This window comes from Eurosta solidaginis, chromosome 5 (assembly GCF_040869045.1).
Source record: "Eurosta solidaginis isolate ZX-2024a chromosome 5, ASM4086904v1, whole genome shotgun sequence".
Classification (NCBI taxonomy): Eukaryota; Metazoa; Arthropoda; class Insecta; order Diptera; family Tephritidae; genus Eurosta; species Eurosta solidaginis.
This window is the reverse complement of record NC_090323.1, coordinates 149,024,121-149,050,340: the sequence shown is the minus strand read 5'-3', so window position 1 is coordinate 149,050,340 and position 26,220 is coordinate 149,024,121. Positions and strand designations below refer to the sequence as shown.

At 32.6% G+C, this 26,220-nt stretch overlaps 1 protein-coding gene and 1 long non-coding RNA gene across 3 annotated transcripts in view; both read right to left on the bottom strand.

Annotated features, from left to right (window-relative positions):
- Nucleotides 1-488: 488 nt before the first annotated feature.
- Nucleotides 489-16,861, bottom strand: LOC137253816 (uncharacterized). Its single transcript, XR_010953894.1, has 3 exons — nt 2,479-16,861; nt 1,822-2,123; nt 489-950 (listed from the first exon to the last, which is right to left on the bottom strand). It is a non-coding gene; the product is annotated as an uncharacterized lncRNA (long non-coding RNA).
- Nucleotides 16,862-22,016: 5,155 nt separating this feature from the next.
- bol (boule homolog, RNA binding protein) overlaps nt 22,017-26,220 on the bottom strand; it is a 102,330-nt gene continuing 98,126 nt past the window's right edge. For both annotated transcript variants that reach the window (XM_067791320.1, XM_067791324.1), the window contains exon 9: nt 22,017-23,186. In XM_067791320.1, the coding sequence (XP_067647421.1) occupies nt 23,179-23,186 (8 nt within the window). In that variant the 3' untranslated portion in view covers nt 22,017-23,178. The remainder of the gene's footprint in view (nt 23,187-26,220) is intronic.

Below are 26,220 nucleotides of genomic sequence, written 5' to 3'. Positions count from 1 at the left end.
AAATTTTGTAAAGGCGCCATCCTTCCAGTACCTAACGAAATTTTTCCCTAAAATAACTCAAGCGAAATTAAAAGAAGGTATATTTGTTGGTCCGCAAATTAAAAAGTTGCAAAAGACTAAAATTTGGCGAATCATTTATCATCAGTAGAAGCAGCTGCTTGAGACAGCTTTAAGCAAGTCGTTAGAGGATTTCTTGGCAACAACAAAGATCCCAACTATAGAGAGATGGTCAAAGACTTGTTGAAAAACTACAGTGCTATGAAATGCAACATGCCCCTCAAAATACATTTTTTGCATTCACATTTGGATAATTTTCCCGCAAACCTAGGTGCTGAAAGTGATGAACAGGGTGAAAGGTTTCACCAAGACCTCATAACTTTTGAAAAGCGTTACCAAGGTTTTTGGAACGAAGAAATGATGGGAGATTATTGCTGGACAGTAATACGGGAGACAAACCCAGAAAATTATAAACGGGTTGTTAAAAGTACCCACGTCCCTCACTATTGACCACCACGGTAAAATCGCTCAATTTCACTTTTTTTAGATGTAGATATGTATGTATTTAATGTTGTTGTCGTTGTTGTTTTTTACTGAATTTGCTGATTTATACTCATATTACTCAATTGAATACAGTTTAACGTGCAAACATATGTATATAATAAAACGTTATAAAAAAATAAAAACTTAGTTTGAATAAAAATTGTATCTATAAAAAATTGTAGGCAAGACGCTTGCAAGTTAACGGGGCTGTAGTCTCAACGGCACGTCTGATTGTTGTACTGGTATGCTTAAAATTTTTGTAGTTAAATTACGTACAACATAGGAGGGCTAACTTTTTTTCGTCCATAGAATTTTTCCGATTTTAAAGTGGTTAAATCTGAAATTTTGTAAAAAATTTCTTTTTTTCCTCAAAATTTGTTCAACGTTTTTTGGCCATACTACTGAAGATACTGAAAGGAGGTGAAGGCAAAAAATGTTTACGGGAATTAGTATAATGTATAATTTAACAGCTTAAAACGAAAAAATGGAAACTACAAATTTTTGCCCTACCTATATGAAGTAGTGTTCTGCAAAAATTGAAATTTTCATATTTTTGCCGATATCTCGTAAACTAGATCTGCCACAGGAAAATGGAAGTCATGTTCGGAATCAGGAGAAAATTTTACTTTAGGAAAGGCCAATTTTATTTTTGGAGATTTTTTTTGTCGAGTAGTGTTATTATTGAATTGACAAATTAAACACTAACTTATTTTCAAAGCAAATCAATTCATAAGCTTTTTGTTATTTGAAACTCAATCAACAAAATTTGTTCAAAAGTGAACAAAATATCACTGAAGCGTTCTGCTGGAAATAAAACTGCTTTAGTGCGGAATCGAGGATGATTGTTAATATTTAAACTTCTTTTTTAGCTTCGATCACTTTTAAATAAGGCGTCCCACCTTAATATGTACACAAACATATTGATGTGTGTGTATTTTTTATGGTATGATTTTTATTGTAGGTCAATGAATGTCGCTATGACCAAAGTACATTTAATTACCTATAACTGTACATGATAAAGTAGTGTGTGAGCTCATTTTTAGGAAATAAAAAGTGGGTTTTCCCTATAAATATCTCATTCTGTGGTATTCCCTCTGGAAAGACAGATAAGTCGATTTCGTTAAACAGCTTTGAGAAATTTTTAACTAAGAAGCGATCTGAAAAATGTAGCAAAATTTTAGTATTCGAAACAATTTTGAATTTTGGAAAGCATATTTTACGGTTCTAGAATAATGCTTAGATTAGGTCGTACCGGTCTGGAGGGACATCGGACATACTCACATAATATCCATCCCGTGGCGGCCAGCGTTGTGTTGTTGTTGTTTTTCTAAGTGGTTTAGCCCCTCCGCAGTGATTTGGCAAATACTCCGAGTGTGCTTCTGCCATGTAAAGCCTCTCAGTGAAAACTCATCTGCCTTGCAGATGACGTTCGGAGTCGGCGTAAAATATGTAGGTCCCGTCCCGCCAATTTGTATGTAAAATTATTTGGAGTACAACACAAATTGGAATAGACCCGGCCTAAATCTCTTCGGAGATGTATCGCGCCTTATTTTTTTTATTTATATCCATCCCGTTATGTTGTACTAATTATTAAATAAAAATTCCATAATACATAAAAACAAATCTACACAACACACAAATTAATAGAACAGAATGGCTCAATTGTGTTGTTAGTGTAGAAATAAGAAAAACTGAAATAATCATGAAAATAAATACCAGCAGGATAGCCTAGTGGTTAAGGCAACTGCAGTTTCACCGTGTGATTCGCGGTTCGAATCTCGGTGAAACTTTTGATAACATTACGAAATTGCTTGATGATGATTACATTGGCGGATTTCGAAATGGTACCATTGCAATATGCCCGTAAATGTTTCATTCTTTATTTTCAGTTTCTCTTAGAAAAATATAATAATATAATTGAATATTCTTAAAACTTACCGGTGTATCGGCCGTTATTTTCGAATCGATCAACTGTCGAATAAATAACTCAAATATTCAGTATGGCAAAACGTTCGTTATTTACAACTCTAGTGTGGCAGTAGTACTTCACAATTACAATACTCGCGTACTTCGTGATAAAATCAAACTGACTCCCTATTCCTCAGTTTTCTCTGGTTTTATACTCTCTGGTGCCTCGTTCGCATATTTCTCCTAAGTCTTAGACTTTTTGCGAATAGCTGATTATTTATTTCTCTTGTATGTATCTGGTATTCACGGTTCGTCTTCTAGTTATATGTGCGTGTATGCGTGAGTAACAAATTCTGCTCCTAGCTGCTGTATGTATTTGAAATATTCTCCTTGGCTACTTGCTTTGATGTTTACATCAGGGATAACCAAAATTGAAACTGTGGCTGTATTAGTGAGAGCACGATGATCGTACGAATCCCTTGATGCACGATTCATTCGCCTATTAACAAGCAACGGGGAAACATCGTATGCAAGAATTTTGTTTATTTATGAGCAAGATTACGAAATGTCTCGCATAAATAGCATAGTCGTACGCAAACAAGCGACACCAACAATCGATGTTGCTACTGTGCTTGTTGAGCGACAACTAAAAATGAAAGAGAATAACAATGCGTGTGAAGTGGTGCCAATAATTATTCAACTAAATGGTTATCCCTGGTTTACATGCTGCTTGCTTCTTTCCAGTTGTGCATTTATTTAGTAGCAGCATAGTGATGAACCGAAATGCAAATATTCGCCACAATATGAAGACACATCTTGGCCGTCTTCAATCGGGACCAAAAGTTTCAAATGATTAAAAAAATTATAATTTTGAAGCGCCATGCTTTGAGTTGAAAAAAATCGTTCATATTATGCCTTTAAGAGCCGCCCTAATAATTACCCTTACAACTGAAGCTGAAACGCTATGTAAACAAGTATAACAAATCAATAAAAACAAAGTTTGATTCAGATGATTTTACGAATATTTCTTTATTTATTTATTCAGAGTTAGTTTATTATTTTTCTTAGTAGGTATTTATTACATTAATATAGATTTTCATAAATATTTATTTAGTATAATGTATATTTTATTTATTTATTGTTTAAGATAAAGATTACTTAGGTAATTTCATTGAGTGGGTGAAATGTTTGTTTCTTTTGTTCAATATTTGTTATGCTTTTAGTTCATATTTAGTATAATTCATTGTTTTTGTTTGTTTTTCTTGTTGTTGTTCACATAATCGTTTAGCGTTGTTTTTTATTAAATTGTTAGTTTACTTAAAATTACAGCCTTTATAATTACGCTAATTATATCTAGTATATATGTATGTTAATATATATTTATTTGTATATATATGTATATAATTCAATGTTGCAATTTATTTCGTTTAACGCTTCATTAGCACAATTCTACATACTCGTACATACCAACTCATATACAGTACACATTATATACTATGTACATATATTTGCATTTACTTAGATACCTTCTACAAACATTAATACATATTTGCTTTACGTTTTAATCAAAATCATCGAATTCCTTGCGTTGGAAATTTATTCGCATTTTGTTACATACGCCTTTGTACATACATATATATGTACATATTAATGTTGATCGTTTATATCCTTATTTTTGTAATTACTATATAAATACGTACATTTCGCTTTCTAAATGTTGTATATATATTTAAGTATATTTAGTTTACTAAATCAGTGTATTTTGTATGTATTGCGATTTTGGTTTTTTTTTTTTTATTACATTTTTAAATATTTTTATAATTTTTTTAAAGGTTTTTTATTCTTTTTAGTAATTTTTTTTTATATATGCCTTTTATATTTTTTAAAAATATTAATTTTTTTTTTTTTTATTTTCATTTTATAAAATTTTTTTATAATTTTTTTTTTTGCAATAAATTGCTAGAATGTATATTTTTATTAGTATTTTAACTCTTTCGGTGAATAATTTAGTTTATTTGATATATTTTTTATTTTCAATATCTGACACATTTACTTATTTGCCTATTTTCAAATATTTGCTTGTATATATTGTATACTTCAGCTAAATAAATAATACATGTATAGATTTACATATATCTTAGATTTTCTTTATTGGTTAGATCAATTGGAGAATAGACGACTTCAGTTTTCTGCTTTCAATTTATGTACTTTTATGTACTATATACTCATATTTTCTACGCATGTATGCGTAAGTGTGTGTATTGTGTTAGTGTGTGTTTGATTGTATAAATATCGGGTTCGTTGCAAATGAAGTTTGAACACGTTGTAGCACATTATTCACATGATATGAACAAGGTGCAAAATTTTAAATTTGTTCAAGCAATGGAATGATTTGGAAACAGAATAATTTATAAAAAACAAAAACCGGAATAAATTTATCATATACTAAAGAGCCGCCTTCTCATTTTAAGCAAACGTTGAGAAAGTGGATTATATACCGGGATAGCAAACAAGTCCGTACTTTATACCGATTGACACAAGGCTATATATAAGTTTAACCTCCTTGATATCGTTGATAAACAGCAGTTCGGCGTTTCAGATGTACCCGCAAACTGATTCGTGAACCGGCAATAGTTTTGCCTGAAGTAGTTTGAACCAATGAACCAAATTGCTTTAATTTTTGATGTGGTTGATATCCCTGTTAAATACTTGTTTTGCTACTGCCTGGCAAAACACTAAATTCGGGGCATACTACGTTCTGTGGGGGTTCAGCTGCATGCGACTTCTAAGATGAAGTAAAAGACAAGTTGAAAAAATTTAATTTCTACTTAAAAAAAACAAAAAAAAAAAAAAAAAAACAAAAAAACAAGTGAGTACCAAGTACTCAATGTGTAAACATACAGGTGAACATCTAGAAACCAAAGTTTTCAAGTTAAGTAGAGCTCACCGAGGGGTTGAAGTTAAACCAGAACATAGGCAATTTTGTCAGAAAGAAATAGTTTTCGGCTTTTTGGGAAGAACATCGTTTGTTTCTTATCGGTAACAACCGATACCGACAAATTATTGCTTTATTATTGCTTTATTATTGATATCCGATTATTACCGTCGACTATTCGATTTATTATCAGCTTGTCATAGTCTTCTTATTGGTTTCTTATGCGTTTGTAATAGAAGGGTTACACATGTGTTTTTTGATTTCATTTTTGTTTTATTTTATTTTGCTTTATTATATTTTTATTTCTTTAAACAAATAAAATTAATTTTATTTCACTTCAATTTATTTTGTTTTATTTTATTTTGTTTGATCTTTTTTAATTCAATTTAACTTAATTTAGTCTTATTTTATTTTATTTAGTTTTTTTTATTTAAATCTACTTTGTTTTATTTTATTTTATTTTATTAGTTTTTGTTTTATTTTATATTGTTTTATTTTATTTATTTTTTATTTTATTTTATCTTACTTTATTTTATTTTATTTTTCTTGTTTTGTTTTATTTTTTATTTTATTTCGTCTCGTTTCTTTCAATTTTATTTTATATTGTTATTTTTTAGTTTATTTTAATTTTTTTATTTTATTTTATATTATTCTTTTTGTTTAATTTTGTTTAATTTAATTATAAATTTTGTTGTTTTCTTGTACTTTTTTATTTCATATAAGTCTAAACAAAAAATGTTCAAAGATATTGCAACCAATAAAACCCTAAAAAGAAAAAATTGCATCATAAACCTGAATATGACATGAAGTCCTTTCATTTTGTAATTACTTCGTGTATCAGCAAATAAAAGTAGCGTATTTGCTCATGTTGCCATTATATATCTGGTTCTTTACTTCGTAGCAAGCAGCAATGTGTACATCTCTTCGTGCACTTGTATGCATAAAAATTGTGAACATGCTCAGAGAATTTAATTTATATGTGATTTCGCTCATATCAACTCCACCACTTACCTAGTCTTCGACTTTCTCTTTGGTTCCCTAGAACTTCATAAAGCATGCCATTATCACACACTAGAACTGCATTTGAATTCTAAATATATCCCCCATATAGCATACCGATTGCAAAGACTACACTTTCTCTTTACACCTTACGCTTACGATCAGTATTCCCCTATAACGTGAGCAAAGATCTATCTGTAAAAAACACATATCCTTTGAAAATGGAGACGGCGAAAAAGTAGTCGAAATGGTATTTTTTAAATTTTAAAATTTTTGTTTAAATCATTTTATTTCCTTACTAACCATTTTGATATTTAGTAGCTATGTAACTTTATCGTTAAATCCGTAAAATATATTTTTTTAACAATTTAGTGTTTTTCATGTGCTTTTTGAATATGCCCTTGAAGTATGTCATGAGATTTAAATGTTATGAAGACACATTTCTCTTACTGATATACATATAGATACATTTTCTCCTTTTTTTGTGTGATATCCCTCACATTTTAACAATCATACTTAATAATGGTATATTCGTGCGTATGTATGTATGTATATTACAATATTTGGTTCACTGCTTTTTTAATTATAGTATAATAATTCTCTGATACAATTTTCATATTCACCGTTTTAATTTTAAAACTATCTCATCTCAAAAGAGAAAATATATTTCTATAGATATTTATGGCTATTTATATTTATGTATGTGTATATATATAAATTGCATTTTTATTTTAATTATACATACGTGTTTTTGTTTTACATAAACATATTTTGTTTTATTCAATAATTTAAAATTTTCGTATTTTTCTTGTCTGTTATTTTCTTGATTCAATACGTTTTAATCTGTTTTTATCCTTAATTTGATAGAACACAGTAGAGATCAGTTATTACATATTTAGTTATAATATGTACATATATAATAAAAAAAAAATTATTGTTGTTTATTATTTAATTTATTTTTTCAACAAGGTGTAATGTAGTGAGAATATGAGAGGTAATAATTAAAAAAAATTGATTGAAATGTTTTGATCATTTGTGTTAATTGGAGATGGGATTCTCGGTAGTTGAGTTTTCATCGAATTTTTTTCATGCTCAACATAAATTTCGGGCCGTATCGTGCCTTACGATTCGTTTTTGAAAGCAATTTTTAAATCACATTAGTTCCGGAATGATCCGACCGGAGAAAGCTTGAAGAAAACATCGAGGAATAAGTCTATATAGTAATTTGTCGTAGAAACTGAACGCGGAGAAGAGAGTATAGAAGGCACCGACGGCACTTTATGAATGTAAAAGAATGCTGGGATGTACGAGGGATCTATAGCCCTCTCTCTCATTGGATATTTATAGTGATTGTAAAGTTGCTCATATACTATGTAGCCCTTGTTTGGTGGACGGCCACTGAAAAAATTCACTTCCTCAGAAAATTAGAGGTACCTCGAAGGGTTATCAATGCTTAGCATAATGGGAGCCCTGAAAACAGCCCCGCCGGCTGCACTGTATGTAATTCTCCACATTCAACTGATGGCGAAGAACAAAGCATTAACAACTGAAACGATATTCAATGCCTCGGGACAGCTTGAACGCAAATCATACGGCCATACTAATATAGCGTCATCAAATATTTGACGTACAGACTATGATACAGTGCCTTAACTGGGCTTAAATGGGTCTTCTAGATCCACAATAAAGGTGAAATGTTGGCGCAAGAGCGCTCAAATGGCAGATGAGACGATGCATATGTACACCGATGGTTCCAAAATTATAGAGGTATACTGCGCTGATCCGGAAATAAACAGTTTCTACAAGCTACCATATCAGTGTAGTGTATTTCAGAATGATATAGTAGCCGTGACAAACGCAGTAGAAAATTGTAGGAAAATAGCTTAAACTGTAGCCGCGTCAATTTTTACATTGACAGCCAAGCGGCAATTAGGGCAATAATGTCTTATAGCACAACATTCAAAAGTGTGTTAAAATAATCCCTGAAAAAATTCGGAAAGAAATTTATGTTTATATTTCATCTCTGGGAATGAAAAAGAGACTGGATCTTTCCGGACAAGTTCCGGCTGAAACTTTCCGGACAGCCTTCAGCTGCTCGGAAATCGATCCACCGTTATTAACCAATACAATGATACATCAGCGCTAGCTCGCGGGGCATAGATCTCACCAACTACCTGTTGCTTGAATATCGATCAAACGAATCGTCTTCTGCGCCTCGCCAATCTTATCCCGATTAGTCATCTACGACTAGCCGAGTATGGATTCCGCCAACCACCAGTTGCTTGGGAATCGATCCACCTATTTGTCATCGCCGGTCCACCAATCTTTTCCACGGATTTGTCATCTAGAACCCACCGAGTATCGATTTCACAAACCACTGGTTGCTTGGAAATCGATCCACGGCTTCATCGGGTGAGGCCATCACACCCCCAAGTCACCTATCGTCAGTCCTACCAATGTAAACTTCTCTGCTGGTTGATACGACATCAGTCCGTTGCAAACCTAGTCACCGTTCATCGATTACATCAGCAACCGTAATATGTCCGTCAACGTTGATCATACGCCTATCACCCCTTCCATCAATAAGTGGCTGGTTACAGTTCCCATGCACAGAAGGCATCTACTTCCTTTCTAAATGAATACACGGTACTTTGTTGGTGGCATTTGGTATGGTATGGTATAATGGTATTACCATTCTCCGCTAGGGTGTGTATGTCAACGTCTGAGACAAATGCCACCAACAAAGTACCGTGTATTCATTTAGAAAGGAAGTAGATGCCTTCTCAAATCTCCCTCCTTACATATATTGTAACTGCGATTCTAAATTAATCGGTATTCCGACCTTTCAGTATCGAAGTTTCGCGCCATCCCTAATACATACATATATATAGCTAAAATATTACTCATACGCCGCGTAGCACCGTCGTGCTGCTGAATGAGTTCAAGTTCAAACGACAGTTACACGCGCTGCTATAGAATGTAGATTTCACTCGCTAATTTGTATAAATTATGCTTTTGAAAACTTTGAAACTCATAGCGTTTTACTTTTCTGAAGTAAATTGTTGCCTAAGTAAATGGTAAAGCCTTAATAGAGTTACTCCTACCCCAGAAAATGTTCAACATTTATAGCAGAGCCGACCAAAAGTTGCACATTGTGCAATTTGAGTGCGTATTTTCACACAGACACTAACGATGTGCGATCACGATCGTTTGCTTTCGCTTGTCACTCACTAAAATCAACAGTGAATGCAAAAGGAAAAGTCCATGCTACTTTTTGGGCACATAATGAAAACAATATGCTGCAAGGTTAAAGTGACTTTTAATACGTTTTAGTTAGTATTATTAAGTTCCTGTGAACATACATATTAATATTGACAATTTAAATATTAATAATTAATAATAATTAATTAATTATTAATAAATATTGACAATTTAATATAAGTAACTTTTTATACGTTCTACTTAGTTTTATTAATTTTTATACATTTTTTTTTTATTGAATAACTTTACGTTTTGAAAATATATATTTCTATGTTTACATTTATTTTGTTTAATAGTTCTTTCTTAATGAAAAAGTAAATTTTTTAAGTAAATTTTGCATTGAAGAAACACCATACCTTCTTTTATAAAAAAGTTTTATCTGGCTAGCTCGACCTCCGCGTTCTTAGTTATGTGAATATAAGTAAATATTTTTAGGATTAGCTTGAAATCAAATAACCAGAGTCCTTTTTAATTTCGAACTTCACAGTCCACATTTTCTTTTAGCACACTGTGGGGAGTTGATACTCAATTTTTACACACACTTATGCAATTGTTTTAGTATTTGTGTGGCCGGCTCTGATTTATAGTGCATACAAAGAACATTTCAACTCGCCATATTCACTCATATTAACAGAGTATATGTGGAACTTAAAGCGTAGTAATTGGTGCCGTTTGTATTATCGCTGTAGTCGTATCCCTGACGTAATCAGCTGTTTATCGTTACGACGGTAAACCAAAAACCCATTGGTTGGCTACGATACGGTTACGACCTTAGCGGCACCAATAATCGATTGCATTGATTCTTATAAGGTTGGTCGAATCAGCTGTTATAAGGTTACCGATACGGTTACCGATAAAGCACCAATGTCTGCAGCTTAAAAGCGAATTGAGAGTTTCACAGAGTTGCACTGCCATACCGCCATTTTGTACAGGGTAAAAGTGTAACGCTTTTGCGTTGCGAGCAGGCAACAATTTTCACAAAAGAACGAAATACCCCGTAAAGGCGTTGCCTGTTTTTTAGAATAGAACAAAACCCTTGCGCGGCGTACAAAAGCGTAACCCTTTAGCCAGAAAAGAAAACGCTATTAAGTATTTCAAAGATGAATAAACCTATAACCAAAATTTATTATATATGTAACCCGGCCTATGAAAAGGTGGCTTATGACTCAAAAAAGAAATTGCGAGAAACAGCTGTTAAAGATAAACAATGCATTTCTTCAGCTTCTTGGTAGTTTTTCTTTTTTTGAGTCATAAGCTACCTTTTCATAGGCCGGGTCACATATGTATATTATTACTTAATATAACAACCAAGGTTGTGTATATTACCAATTCATATATAGTAAAATACGTATAACATATATATATGTCAATATATATATTTAAGTATATATGTTATAATAGTCGACTTTTTAATACACATACATATATAATCCAATGTATAGAACTATCAATCTATATCTATATAAATAAATAAATTCATGACAACATTTTCATAATGCACTCAGCTAAATATACTCAACAATAACAGCTGAAACCATTTCACTCTATAATTTAATTTTTGAATTTATAAAAATTTTTAATAAGTGTATGTTAAATTAAATAAATATCAGGTTTAATTTTGATTTATGCTTTTGAAGAAAACGTTTATTATTAATACAGATGCACTTATGCTTTGGTATTACTAAAATACATAAGCTTTATGAAAATCGGTGGCTATATATATGTATGGCTTTGTATGAATATTTGCATCTTACATTTTTTTATGATTTAGCTACCAAAAGAAAAATAATTTCACAAAATGGGAAAATGTTTGTACATACAAACAAGCGAGGTACAGGAGAAACGGGTTTGTCAACTCTTTTTGTCCCTGAATGTTTGAGAAGAGTTGGAGACAACCTTTAAGCCCGAGTCATTGGTGCCGTATGTCGTATCGCTGTAGTCGTATCCCTAACGTAATCAGCTGTTTATCGTTACGACGGTAAACCAAAAACCAATTGGTTGGCTACGATACGGTTACGACCTTAGCGGCACCAATAATCGATTGCATTGATTCTCATAAGGCTGGTCGAATCAGCTGTTAAAAGGTTACCGATACGGTTACCGATAAAGCACCAATGCATTGTAAACTTTACCAAGTAGCGCAACTAACAGCTGATCGCTCAAAATTTGCACACACACACAAACATCACTAATGGCCATATTACGGAAATCTTAGGGAAATTGAAGTTAAATTATTAAACAGACATAAAATGTTATAATTTTGGAATATATATCATCTAGGACACCTTAATTGCAGTAATTGAAAGAAAATGTTTGCTTATACTCAAGTATTTAATTATTTTTTCTAAATTTATCTTTAATATTGATGCAATGATTGATCCAATGCAACTCTGGTCTTCCTACTGTTCTTCATTCCACTCCATTCGAGTGCCTATTTTCACGGCCTGCGAGTGCCTTCCACTCTATTCGCAACATAACCTCGAATTAAGCTGCCAAACTATATAGTAAACAATGCACCAATGTCTCCAGCTTTAGGCGCGGTATCCACATCGCAAAAAATTAAAATTTTCAAAAGCTTAGTATCCACATCAAAGAAAAGCGAAAAGTTGATACAACGCTCAAGAAAAATTTAATTTGTTAAGCAATTCACTTCTCAAGAAAACTCATACCACAGCTGCTACCACTGCACTGATTTCGAAAATAAGTACATGTGTGTCTCATTACGAATAGCAGCGACCCTGCAAGAGCACAGTCGGTCAAATACCAAGGGCAACAGTGACTGTATTTATGGATTTTTTGAATGGAAATTGCAATTCTATTTGTGCTAAAGGGTTTTTTTTTCCTGTTTTGTGTTATCTCTTTAAATTAAGTGCATTTTCAATTGGAATATGTTAATTCTAAGATTTTTCTTCAGAGGCATTGCTGAATTGCTTATGTGGATACCGCGCCTTAGTCTTTTATAACAAAAATCCCAAAACATCAAATTGACAATTTTTCCTACGTTGGAAATTTCATTTATTTGATCGTTTAGATTTTACATATCTAAGAGCAAACTATAATAATAATATTAGCAGAAATGTCCATAGGTTATATGGTATAGTGGAAGAGGTTTCACCAAAACTGAAATTATATTGTTGGTACACAGAACTCGATGTTATATTTAATTAAAATTTGTATACTTACATAATTTATTATGTGTACATACAGGCTTATAATTAAACACAATGACATTATATACATACATATTCGTTGCATATATTTATTGTATTTAGGTATTTAATATTTTAGCCTTTTTTAACCGTAGCATTTATTTTATTACATTGTATAGAAGGAGCTTACACTGATAAATAATATGTTAATGACTAGAAGCAAGAATTATTTCAAATTTTCATTTCAGAAATTATAAATGTCAGAGTTGTTTTGAGAAAAAAGCCACCAACTAAAGGATGTAATGAGATTTGTAGTTTTCGAGACAAATTTGTTGATAAACCTAGCGATCGCTTATCGAAAACCGTTGATAGTCACCACGTTCATATCGGAATGACTAGCCCGACTAAGGAGTTACGAACAGAAAAATAGCAGTAGCCACTTTTATCAAACTTCATTAATTAAATCCTTTTTTTCATTTTCGCTGTTTTAATTAAAAACTTCTATGAATTTCATAACTGGCACTATGCAAACCAATCTCTAAAACCGCTCTGGGGAGAGAAGGCTTTGAAGAGATTAACAAGATATGATCGAAACGACTGTCGCCTTGTCCGTGCTGATGTCGCGTTGTGTAGCATTTTCGGGTCAAATGAAACTTTTTTCATTTAAAATGAAACTTTTTTTAAGTCAAATGAAACCATACTACTAAGGTACATAATTGTCAATATATTTATATCGTACTTTATAACGCTGTTTATCAAATTTTTCTTTAAGACGACAACTATTTCTAATTAACCACATTCAAGGCAAAATTTTTACCCAAATTTTCTTTGTGAATTTAAGCTGCAGTTAAAGTCAGCTTAGTTTAACCTTGCCTTTTGATCATTTCAATTTTTTAATAGATAAAGTAGCAGGGTTTAACGCTAGGAAACTTATATACTACAGTTTAACCACCGACTGAAAATAATATGTATGCTTACATTGTAACTTATGCAAAACAAGTTGAGGTATTCGGAGTGAACCCAAAACGGGAAATGTCTATATATTCGCCAACAAAAAGTTATTGTCAAGTTGTGGAGTTTTCAAAAGGAATTCTCTTCTACTTTTATTGTTTAATAACTTTTATGAAAGATGTGATGGGACTCTGTTTTTCTAAATAGCGGCACTACTGGACCTGATACAGCAATACGCAACGTGGCACAAAGTGGCGACAGTGATGCCAATAATAATACTTCAGTAAAGTCAGTGTCAGAGAGAACTTTAAGACAGGTGATCCAACCAACCTTATGGAAATCAATCCTCGAGTTCCAATAAACAGTGATCCAGATACCGGTAACAATTTAACATATAAATGCAACAACATATTGATCCGTATGTATCCCATTGTTGTTGCATTTGCATGTTAAATTTCAATCCGTATTTGTAACACGCTTCATTGGAACGCAACAAATGTAATTGGTCAATGGTGCCATACCATAACGCCCTAGCCACAACCATACCACACCAACCAATTGGCTTTTGCTTTTTCGCCATATCCATAACCTATAAATATTTCAGTTGTCATTCATTTTTTGGATATTTAATTTTTTGTTTTGGGGGTGCCTTTTGACTTACATATTTGTGGAATTTGTTCGTTATTTCTTCGGTTTCTTCTTTCTTGTGAAATTGTCACACATTTTAGATTAGTACACCAATAACCGATGCCAATTAATATGGACCAGTAAAAATATGGTTATGACTTTGGCGTTATGACTTGTGTCAACTTGGCTACGCCCTTACTTACGACTTTGAGCAACACTATGAATGCTTCGCCTTTAACACGTAACGAAAACGTAGGCAGCTTTCAACTTTTCATACCTTTGACATATTTTATTTTCTTTTTTTCGACTTCGTGTATTATTTTCTCGACTTGAAGGCGCGTTTGTGGTTAACAAATTCAACTAGTTTGATTATTTTTCAAACTTCGAATTCGTAGTCCCGAACTAATTCGTTTTCACGGAATAAAAATTATATCAGGACGCATTATAAGCAAACACAAACGTTCACTTGACATTAGCACCGACCATGACGCGGTCGATATGGCATCAGCGATAAAAGATCTAACAAATATCTCTACTCACATCTACCTCTGAACACACTGAATATTTTACTTAGGCCTCGCTCCTCAATGCTAGTTTAAACTACAGTTAAAGTTTACTAGAGTTTTACCCTGCCAATGTAGCCGCTTAAACTGAAATGAGCAGTATTATTTTATCTTATCGACCAAAGTGGCAAGATTAAACTGTAGTTAACTTTAACTTTAATGTTAGTACACCCGTACACACCATTTTCAACGGGTGATACAAAGAAAGGCGAGAGAATACTAACAGGCCAAGCTAATAAAACAATGTATATTGGAAAGATTTTCCACCGTCCTTTGTCAAAATTTGATTGGGGAGAAACCGGTTCGTTCTTCTGAGAACATCAGATCAAGGTTCTTATAGAAAAAAAATACTGATGATGGCACTACGCCGAAAAAGGTTTGTCTACAAGACAAATTTGACAAGGGATGACGCAAAAAAAACGCAACTTTCCGAAAGCACCCTTGAGTATTTTTCATCTACTCAACGGTTGAAAGTTTACGTTACTTTACTGAGCAGAAATTTATTTCGCTACATTTGCTCAACGTTTTTATTCGGCTGAATAAAATGTTTCCTCTTAATACATGGCGAAGTGTAAAAAATATTTTAAGTAATTTTCCTTAAAAAATTTAAGGATCTGTATTTCATTTGACAGTTGGCTCAAATGGCTATTCAGAGAACAAATTTTCTATCACTAAACTGAGGAAAACATGTTTGCAACGCATTAACAAAAACAGTGTTCTCTGAAAGCGCCTATTGCCGCAACGCATACTTATTCAATATACAAGTATGTATGTATATATATGCTAAATCAAAAAAAGTTTCGCAATAATTTCATGTGGGATATCAGGAAACATAAACTAATTTTTAACTGTCAGAATTTCTATTAGGTTGGCCCTTAAGGCAGTAACTTTAAAAATCAAGTGATCTCAGCTCTTCTGAATTTTGCGTTCTATATTTTAGATACCACACTTGTTTTATTACAAAACTAACGACTTTCGTACTATATTTTAAGGCATGCCGTTTCAGTGAATGACTACTAATTTTCAATATTTTTAGAGGATTAAGATTGTCACTTTACTAACATTTAATAAGCTACAAAACTGCATACTCAGAAAATTCTTAGTGAAAATTGTAGCTCATCTTTACTTTGAAAGTGAACAATACGAAATGCGCAAAACTTTAAACTCCAGAGATTAATATTTAGAAAGTTTTAAAAGCTAAGCTATAGTTATGTTTAAGTAATCATTAAATAAAATAATTCTTAGTTTCGGATAATACTTCATTATTCAGTTAATTATTACAAAATAGTTCAAGAGTGATTTTAATTATTTTTTTGTGTGTTAGAAAATGGCATATATTTATTAATTTCGTTTCATAAACTCGCTTTATACTACCTACCATTGAGACAATTAGTAATCTAACCAAAACTGTTCTTGTAGGGAATATCAGCTGTTCGAAATTGTGCCTTGTGGATTGCATTCCAAAAGCAATAGATATTTAGCATTGCATTCTGCAAAATTTTTGACAGATGCATTTTCATATATTATGTTGTTGTATTGCATGTTGTATGCATTGAAAATTTGCTATGAAACCATGCAAAACCATTTGCACCTGATCGTGAACCGTGAATAATAGGGCAATCGGCCTAGCATCATTGCATTTGCAAACTGGTGTAGTATTTTCATACAAAACGCCAAAAAATTATATACGGCTATGCCTTTGCTACGTCATGGCAAATACGCAACCTCAAAAACCGTAGTTTATTTTTGTTGATGCGTTGCAAACAGTTTATTCAATATACAAGTATGTATGTATATATATGCTAAATCAAAAAAAGTTTCGCAATAATTTCATGTGGGATATCAGGAAACACAAACTAATTTTGAACTGTCAGAAGGATGTTCGAAAAAAGGTTCGCCAATGTCGATTTGCATCGTTCTGGATAATCTTTGGTCATAGTGTACAAGTACAAGTGTGTTGACTTATCTGTCAAGCATTCTGACAGGCACTCGCTGGATTCGGAATGACAGCGAATTCAAAATGGATACCATTACCGAATGCTCCGAATGATTGAAAAATTGAAAAAGTCCATACGATTGGTAGTCAAAAATGTTGTCGTTGAGACCAAACATGCGACTCTAGACCTGAGATTTCCATCAGGTGAGCGAGGCTGTTTGTAGTTTTGACGTTTATCGCTTAGTGAACACACTTGGTATAGGTACACTATGTCTTTGGTTTTCAGGATCAAGAAGTACTTGCTGCAATCTTCGTATCAAAATTGTAAAATATTGGTTGTTTCCAATTTCTACGCAACATAACGAACTGAACTTTTCGATTGAACAATTGCTTGCTATTCTTCCCGAACTTTCATTTGGTGTAATGACAAAGCATTTGTTTTCAAATGTATTACTTTAGTTGTGTACTTCCAATTCAGTTTGAACAATATCTTATATACCACAGAGCTACGTATACTTATCTGTATATGTATATTTATGTATGTACTTACAGATTTATGTTTAGTTTAGCTTTTTTTGTGATTAATTTATAATTTTATTTAGGACATTTAGAGACCACATCGAGAATTGTTTGTATAGATTTTGCTTAATGTACTTATATCACTTATTTAGAAATATATAATATATACTATATATGTATGCAAGTATATATCTTTAATACTGTATTTTTGTTTGCCATTTATAAATACTATATTTATCTACATATATTTATCTATGTTTGTACATCTACGTGTGTACCGCGTATATATTCAGTTATTATTATTTTTTATATAATTTGACACAACCGTATATGTATGTACATATGTATACTTTTGTTTTTCTAATATATTAATATACATTTTTTTTTTGGTATATTTTTTCTATTATCATCTATTAATTAGTGTTTTGTATTAGTTTAGAGTTTATTTATGGAAGAAAACAATGTTTAACAATGGTAAATACCACTTGAGCAATAATGATGGAGTTATCGATAGTATTAAAATTTCCATACTCACTGATAGTTTTTTTTTATTTTACAAAATATCGGTAGTTAAGGTACGAACATAATTAATCTCAAGTAATTATTTTAGAAAAAATAAGTGTATAACATGGTCCCTACTTACAAAATCGCGAAATATAAAACACGCCCATATGCCGACAATTTATAACTCTGACACCACCAAAACCCGATAATTCATAATCCCAACAGGATCAAATTCCGACAACATGTAAATTGGGAAATCGCTCGTGATTTCATAAAAATACATATCTTCAGTATTGTTCTGTTATTTCAGACATAATTTAATAAAGATAGAAGCTAACCTGGCTCACGCCGGTTTGAACTCAGATCATGCAAGAATTTAAAAGTCGAACAGACATCATTTAAGCAACTACACCTAAAATTATATCTTAATCCAACATCGAGGTCGCAACCTTTTTTATCAATAAGAACTCTCTAAAAAAATTACGCTGTTATCTCTAAAGACATCTCTGTACAACAACCTTTAACCAATTCCATACCAGCTACGCAATCCACAGTATTTCTGCAGAGGACAACTTTCTGCGTAGGCGTAATGTGTAATAACGAAATTTTAAGACACTTGTCTGTAATGTGTGTTGTCGCGATATTATGTTGTCTATATATTACCTTGTTGGGTTTTCGTTATGTCGGGATTTTGTTGTCTGGACTGTGTCTCGTCGGGATTTCTGAAAATTGTCGGAATTATGTATTGCCGTGATTATGAAAGTCGGCATTATGAGGTCCATATTTTTTATGAGGTACATCCGATAAAATCATAAACATTTCATATTGTGCAAATTTTATCAAAAGTAAAGTGTCGGCGACATTGCCTGGACGACTCTGACATAATCAGTTTGAGTGTAAGGCCTGATCACTGTGAGCTGTGGCTGCATGCGGGCGTCCGTCTTGGATCAAGCGGCTCGCTAGACGAACGTATAACAAATTCTTTCGCAGAGCGCGTTGTTGGATAGGTTTTGGAACCGCCATGTAAAACCAAACTTCAATGAAAATAAACCAAGAACCTAAGATAATTAGACAACCCTTTTTTTGATGCCAGTCAGTAAAAGCTTTGAACGGCCCCCGATTTGAATGCATGGAATGATAATGCCGCAGCAGGGGCGGGTGAGGTCATTGTGAAGGCAACAGATGATGCGATGGAGGAAACATGAAAAAATTTACAATTAGATAAGCACAGTTTCGATGTTGGATTCTTTATAATAGAGATACTGCACCGATAGAGGATTAGAGCAATGTGGACCATTGAAAAACGATCATTAAAAACATCTAGTATGATGAATTACCCTTGTCAAAAAATGCTACCATGGACATAGGACATAACTTAGAAGTATAGTTCTCTTTTGGCAAACGGAAGTCAAGCTCTACAAGCCACTTATCGTACCTGCTCTGCTATATACATACTTAACACCACCATGTACACTAACTATATCAGTTGAAGCCCGAAAGCACGAAAGCTTTAATGGTGACCTGTAAGAGCTTTCAACAATTCAACACCTAGCGGGTACGTTGGAAAGACTTTCTTATCCGAATGGAGGAAGATGTTCCGGATATTCTAATCGAACATGTACTTAAAAACTAATCCCACTTCAATCTAGCGGTATCTTAGGTACAACATTGAGGGGGGGGGGGGGGGGTAATTGGGGTAGCTTTAAACAAGAATAAATAAATAATTGCTTTTTATAGATTTTACTTAAGTTTGAAGTATTTTCATACATGTTTATGTCTTAAAGCAAAAGCATTTGACGAGTGCCGTGATTCCATAGGAATTCCTCTTACCAACACGGCCCATAATGTCTAGCTGCGCCTAAAACCATACAACATTTGCTGAATATGCAGCCAACAATATGCCCTGTAGGGAATCTTTGACTTAGTGCAAACTATACCCACTTGTCAATAAAACCAATTTCTACTCTCAGATTCTCATAAGCTGTTTTTTGCTTATGCTTAACTTTCACAGCACTTGATTACCCTAACTTATCACCCAAGTGAAGTTCGTACAGCTACAAGAGGCCTGGATAGTAGAATCTAGTATATGGTTTTATCTTTCGGGGCTTTAGCTCCTATATGAGGTAACTTTCTATTTAGCTGGTCAAAGCTGATTACATTTGAGTTGGTGTTCTGCTATCCAGCTGTAAAAACTAATTAGTTCACCTTTTAGTCAATTTGCTGATAAGTGTTTTATGACGACCGACGTGGAAAATTTTCACTATTATTGAGGAGTTTCGAGGTCAGGTTCAGAGATAAAAAAAATATTTGGTGTGTGTATAAAACTGGACCTTTTCTTCATATTGGGGTGTCTTACGCAAAAAGGGAACATCGACCCCTGATCCCATTTTGAATAAAAAACACTGCAATATGAAGAAAATGTCAAGTTTTATACACACACCAAATATATTTTTTTGTATATCTGAACCTGACCTCGAAACTCGTGGCATCGCAAAGTGTAAAGCTCTGTGCAAGCTTTTTGCTTTGTTTAAAAAAAAATCAAGTTACTCATACTCCCATGCCGTGTGCTTCCCCATAAAAGATTTCCCGATTTGGCTGAAATTTACATTCACCCGTTTTTACAAAGTAGGACACACAGAACATCATTGACGTACCAGTAGCTTCCATGCTATATGCAAAAGATTGGAAAGATGCTATATATTGAGCAAATGTTTCAAAATTACAAAAAAACAAATGCTACATCACTTCATATGTTTAAAATACGAAGATCTGAAACCGTAATTCCAATGAAGATCCCTTTTTGCACGCAGCTTTTCAATATTTATCTTACCTGCATTGTAGTGTTGACAAACTATCGATAGCCAATGCCGAAGTGGGGTGAAAATTTAAAAACTGTCAGAACACCGCTCTAAAAAATGCCAGGGATGGTTCTTCGAGCTAACGAGGCTGCAGTCGCATATTTAAAGACATCATTTTTTTAAACCTTGCTATAACTCACAGGAATCACTAACTTCGTTGTAACTTTACGCACAGCTTATGCATGGTAAAAGGGCCATGAGAAAGTGCTTGTTAATTTTGGTTTCTTGCCACTTCTAGAACAACGGGGTATTTTCTCACTTGGTTTCCTGTAGTTTTTTCTATCGTTGAATTGGCCAGATACTTAGAATGCTGCCAACGAATGCTTCCTCAAAAAAAGTGTAAATGTAAGTTCAGTAGTGGGTCATAAGTTCAAAAAGAATATTTCTAAACTTTTCTAATATTTAAAAACTGTTTCTCATTCAATTTTAAAAACGGCGATTTATTTCTCAATTTGTTCTGAAGGATAGCTACACCATAACAAACGCCAACAACAATATTATAAAAAAAAACAATGGCATGAAGAAAAGTAACAATAAAATAAATCAATTCGAACCCGCGATCTAATAAAATAAATCTTTTAAAGTTCCAGATATTTAGCTTTTAAATAAATAAGAGCGTCTGGTGAAAACACTTTTAAAAGCTTTCAAAGATTTCCACCTTAGACTTTGTTACTTTGAACTTTTTATAAATTTGTGACTTGTAAACTTTTTATAAATCGTGCCTATTACAATATCCGACGAATGCTTTACGAAGGGAGTGCGAAATATGTGTCTACTTTTTCGAACGCATTCGATGTTATAACGTCATTGCAAGCTTTAATGCTTCAGAGCAGAAGAACGATATCTCCCTATTTTTTTTTAGTATCTGTGAACTTTTTCCCCACGTTTATCCAAAACTAACCCAAAATCATACTCACTTAAATAACGTTAAGCCGTTTAAAAGATAATGACCGTTCAACAAGGCGCGAATGTCACTTCTTCATTGGGATAACTAGCGCCATTTGGTCACACCAAGAGAATTTAAATCGTTTTCCACCTGGTCCGTCTAGCGGATTGGGGTTCCGATAAAAATACTTTTTTGGCCGGAGCATCATCTTTCATTCGCATAACATGACTTAGCCAGCGTAGCCGATGTGTTTTAATTTGCTGGACTATGTTAGTGTCAGCGTTAAGCTCGTACAGCTCATCATTAAATCTTCTTCGGTACTCGCCGTTGCCGACGCGTCCTTTAAATCACACCCCCACGGTAAAGTAGGAACAGCAAGCTTTCTATTATTTATTGCATTTATTCATCGCTGATAACAGTTATATGTATTTTTATTTTTGTTTAGTATTTTTTATGTTTTTAAATTATTATGTATACATTTTTCGATACAGAATTGAATGACAAGAATTCAAGTATTAAAACAAATTTCATTAAATCAATACTCCTTATGGAGATTACAAAACGTACTTGTACATAATACAATTTGTTTTAAATGCATATATGTATATATAGTATTTAATGTTAGTATTTCTACTTGACCAAATTGAATTTACATACAAATTATTGGAACTAAGGAAATATTAAAATAATCAATACAAATTCAAATTACAATTGAGAAATTTTTAAGATTTGTCTTTTCACAGTTAAAAAAAAAAGTTATAATACTTCAAATGGAAATTTAAATGCAATTTTCTTGATAACACTTGTATCAATTGCCAATGGCAAGTAATAAAATTTAATAAAAAATAATAATAATATAGGGCTATGATAATGTAGGAAAAATGTTGCACGCTACGTAAAATTAGTTGTTGGTTGCAGCCAATAAAGGACTATTTGTTAGCGGACTGGTGTCTTATAATTTTTCTATATTAAAGTTTAAAATTATTATTTTTTTTTAAATTAGGTGTAGCATTTTTGATTATAACGTGATATTTTTGTAAAAAAAAAAGTGTCACTCTCTTAAAGGCTATGAAAAAAGTTTTTGGTGGCAAGGAAAAATATGCATTAGGATAGAATAATAATATATTTAATACATTTAAGTATTTGCTACTTTTTAAGCGCTCTCATGAAATACTTCTTTTGAGCTATGCAAAATTAAAATAACTGAAACAAAATTAAAACAAACAGAAAATTCAAAAAATTTCAATATTTGCGCTCTTTCCTATGCCTTCTTCTATATACTATGTACATGTCGTTTTGCAAAAGCCAATAAGTTTCTGACAACACCTTTAAGAAAACAAAATATCATTGTCTGCTTTCGGTTTCTGTTCCTTTGCACGAACATTTAAGCTTTTATTTTTATTTTCACTATTTTGCTGTGTTCATCACGTTTTTAATTGGTCAATTACACTATCCTTATATCCTTAGGCTGCTCCGCATTTGATTCGATTTGTATAGCTTGCAAGCAACAGCTGATGATATTTTTTGAGCATTTGTTTGACTCTAAATATCTAAAGAGAAAGAAATAAAGATTTTGAGTCATAGTTTAAAAAGGTTTTAAGTTTTATGTGCATACCTTTTACTATTCAACTACTACAATCAGGCTTTGTGGTGTGCATTTGTGTAGTATAATACAAAAAACATTTTTAAATGGGGAAAAAATCATTTTTTTTCTTTGAACTTATGTTTGGGAAATTATAGTTGGAAACATGCACGACAGGGCTCGTAAAACTTTTCATAAGGTCTGGTACAGAAAGTTCTGCAAATTTAGAACTCCCTATAAGTTTTTTGTATACAAGAGCCCTAGTATTTAACCAGAATACATTAGATATATATAAAGCTCTCAGCAAAACCAGTATTCTTTAAAAAATTTGTTTCCTAGATGCCTTTAATCAAATGTACTAATCCAAACACGAGTTTTTGGAAAATCGTTTTGCAGTGGCACCTGATCTAACATTCATGCCTAAAAATATGCAATACTCACATGACAATTTAGGCTAATATCAAGTTGACAATTTTAAAAGAACTTTTAGGCGAGTACTTATTAACGATTTCGCAACCAAAAGCTTATCCATAAACTTAAAATCTAACAGGGGAGGCTTCGAAAAATACACCGAGTATTCCTTAGCTGCCTCCGCTGTAAAGTTAGCTCCGCGTATATAAGCGGAAATACGACAGATATCCTAGCCAAAGCATGGCCGTAACCCTCGGATAAATCACCCCAGCAGTACCCGGCTGTTGAAGCAACATAAGCGAACCAAAAGCTTAGAGCACTTTATCACCACCGCAATCTCTTCGCTGGTGCAGGTGTGCTAATGGTAAATGTAAAGTTCATGTATAATCTGAAAAATTATAATAACCAAATATAAGGAACAAGCCATACAAGAGGTTAAGGCGGACAAAGCTGCAGATGCCGATGAAATAGCTTGGCTGATGTACCAACACCTTGACAATGAGGGTTTCAGCTACCTAAAGCATGTTTTCAACCAGTCATTCTTTATCTATGTCATTATTGGGAAATTGTAATAGGCAAGCGCTACTTGAAATAAATGAGAATGCCAAACGAGTTACTCATATACTAGTTCCTCTTCCTCGTACTCTCGCCATTAAGTTTCGAACACAAAAGTAGCATGTAACCAAGGTCTTGCTGAAATTTCTGTTTAAACCCAAACAAACTTCAAAATGTAGTATAAATAGAAATATTTGTTATTCGCTTGAATGTCTCTCTCCATTCAGGTTTTTTTTTATTGTTTTCTTCCTTTATGTTTTTAATATTTTTGTAGTTTTTTTATGAATAATATGCATTAGCGTTATTATTTTTGTATGTAGATATTCACCCTTATCGCGAAGTTCACGCGGAAAAGTGTTCGCCTTCACTTCTTTTGTTCGGGTGAACTTTTTCCGCCTATCGGCAATTTCGGGCGAACAAAAGTTCACTTCAAAACAGCTGATGCTCTATTGTGAATTAGAAGTGAACAAAAAATTTACTTGCAATTGTGTAAATTTTGTAACCAAGCATTATTTCCTTAAAATAGAGATAAAAAATTTATAAAATTATGTTTAGTATTGCACTTAGGTTGGTATTGATTGAGCGCGAGGAGAATATAAATGTGAAAGCGATTCGGAAGCCATTAAGGAACAGTTCTAACCCTTTAGAGCTAAGTGATTCACTGTAAGCCAAAAATTACTATTTTCAGCACCTTTAAATAACAAGTCAATTTTTTTTTTTCAATTAGCTTTCGTCAATATTACATGCTAAACAAGCCGGCATTCTAATATTTGCTAGATATTCTTACCAACTCCTTGCCACCATTGAAGCAAAAATTTGGAGTTCCACCAATTGTAAAATTGAGTACATGTCTTCGTTTTTTCCGCATAGGGAAAAGGCGTTGGAAAGGACCATGAAGTGGGTCTTAGCCAATCTTGTTTCAGTGAGGTGCTCAACATTTTGGAACCGTTTCTTTGTCCACAATGGATAACTTGGCCGACTGTACGTTGTCATAAAAAATAGAATTTACATACCTACTTAGCAATACAGGAATTTCACTTTTTTCCACTCAGCTTCCGATTGTGCATTATTTATTGATTTATTTCTAATAATAAAAGTATCAAATTTCAAAACAAAAAATTACTTACATTTTGTTTTCCTCTCGTTCGCCTGTAAAATATAAGTGAACAAATTTGGGTTTCCCCGCTGTTCATTTCGCCCGAACAAAGAGCTGCCAATAAGGCGAAATGTTTTTCGAACACGAAAAATTGTTTCGCCACCTTCTGCGATAGGGTGAACAACAACTGTGAATATTTTCGGGTGAAAATAAAACTCGCGATAAGGGTGATTATTGATTTTTACTAATGTGCGGCGCCTTATGTGTTTTTAATTAATTTTTTTAACTTTCTTTTATTTTGTGTTAAGTCACTTAGAAGTCTTCATTCTTAGTCGCTTTATGGTTAATTCTATTATAAATAATATATGTATGTATATTTATGTATTTATGTACGTATGTATATTACTCTATGGTATTTTTTTTTTCATAAATAAATTATCAATTTATCAACTACATAGTACACAGTAGTCTAGGTAACAGTAGATAGATAATTGCAGATTAGAGGATTACACACAAATTTAAATTTTCAATATTGTTTGTATGCATGGTTCACATGTCGAGTAGGATAATTACTTTCTTAGTTTGTTCGGTTTTTTGGTATTTTGATTGTTTATTTATGTGTATGTTTATGTTTGTTTTTGTATTCATTTATGGCTTAAGTCAATAGGAAGGATAAGATATTTGCTTTTCTGCGAAGATTTTGTATTTTGTTAAATTAATTTCACATCATGTTTATTTTTACTGCACTTTTTTTAGTATATTTCAATACCATAGATATCGAGTTGTACGCATATGTATGTAGGTTTGTTATGTATTTATGTATTCATATGTGTATGTTAATTTACACAATATATGTAATATGTCTTGTGCTATTTTAATTCAGTTTTCTTTTTAATTTTTTTTTCTTTATCCTGTTTTGATTTCAACTACTAAAAATACA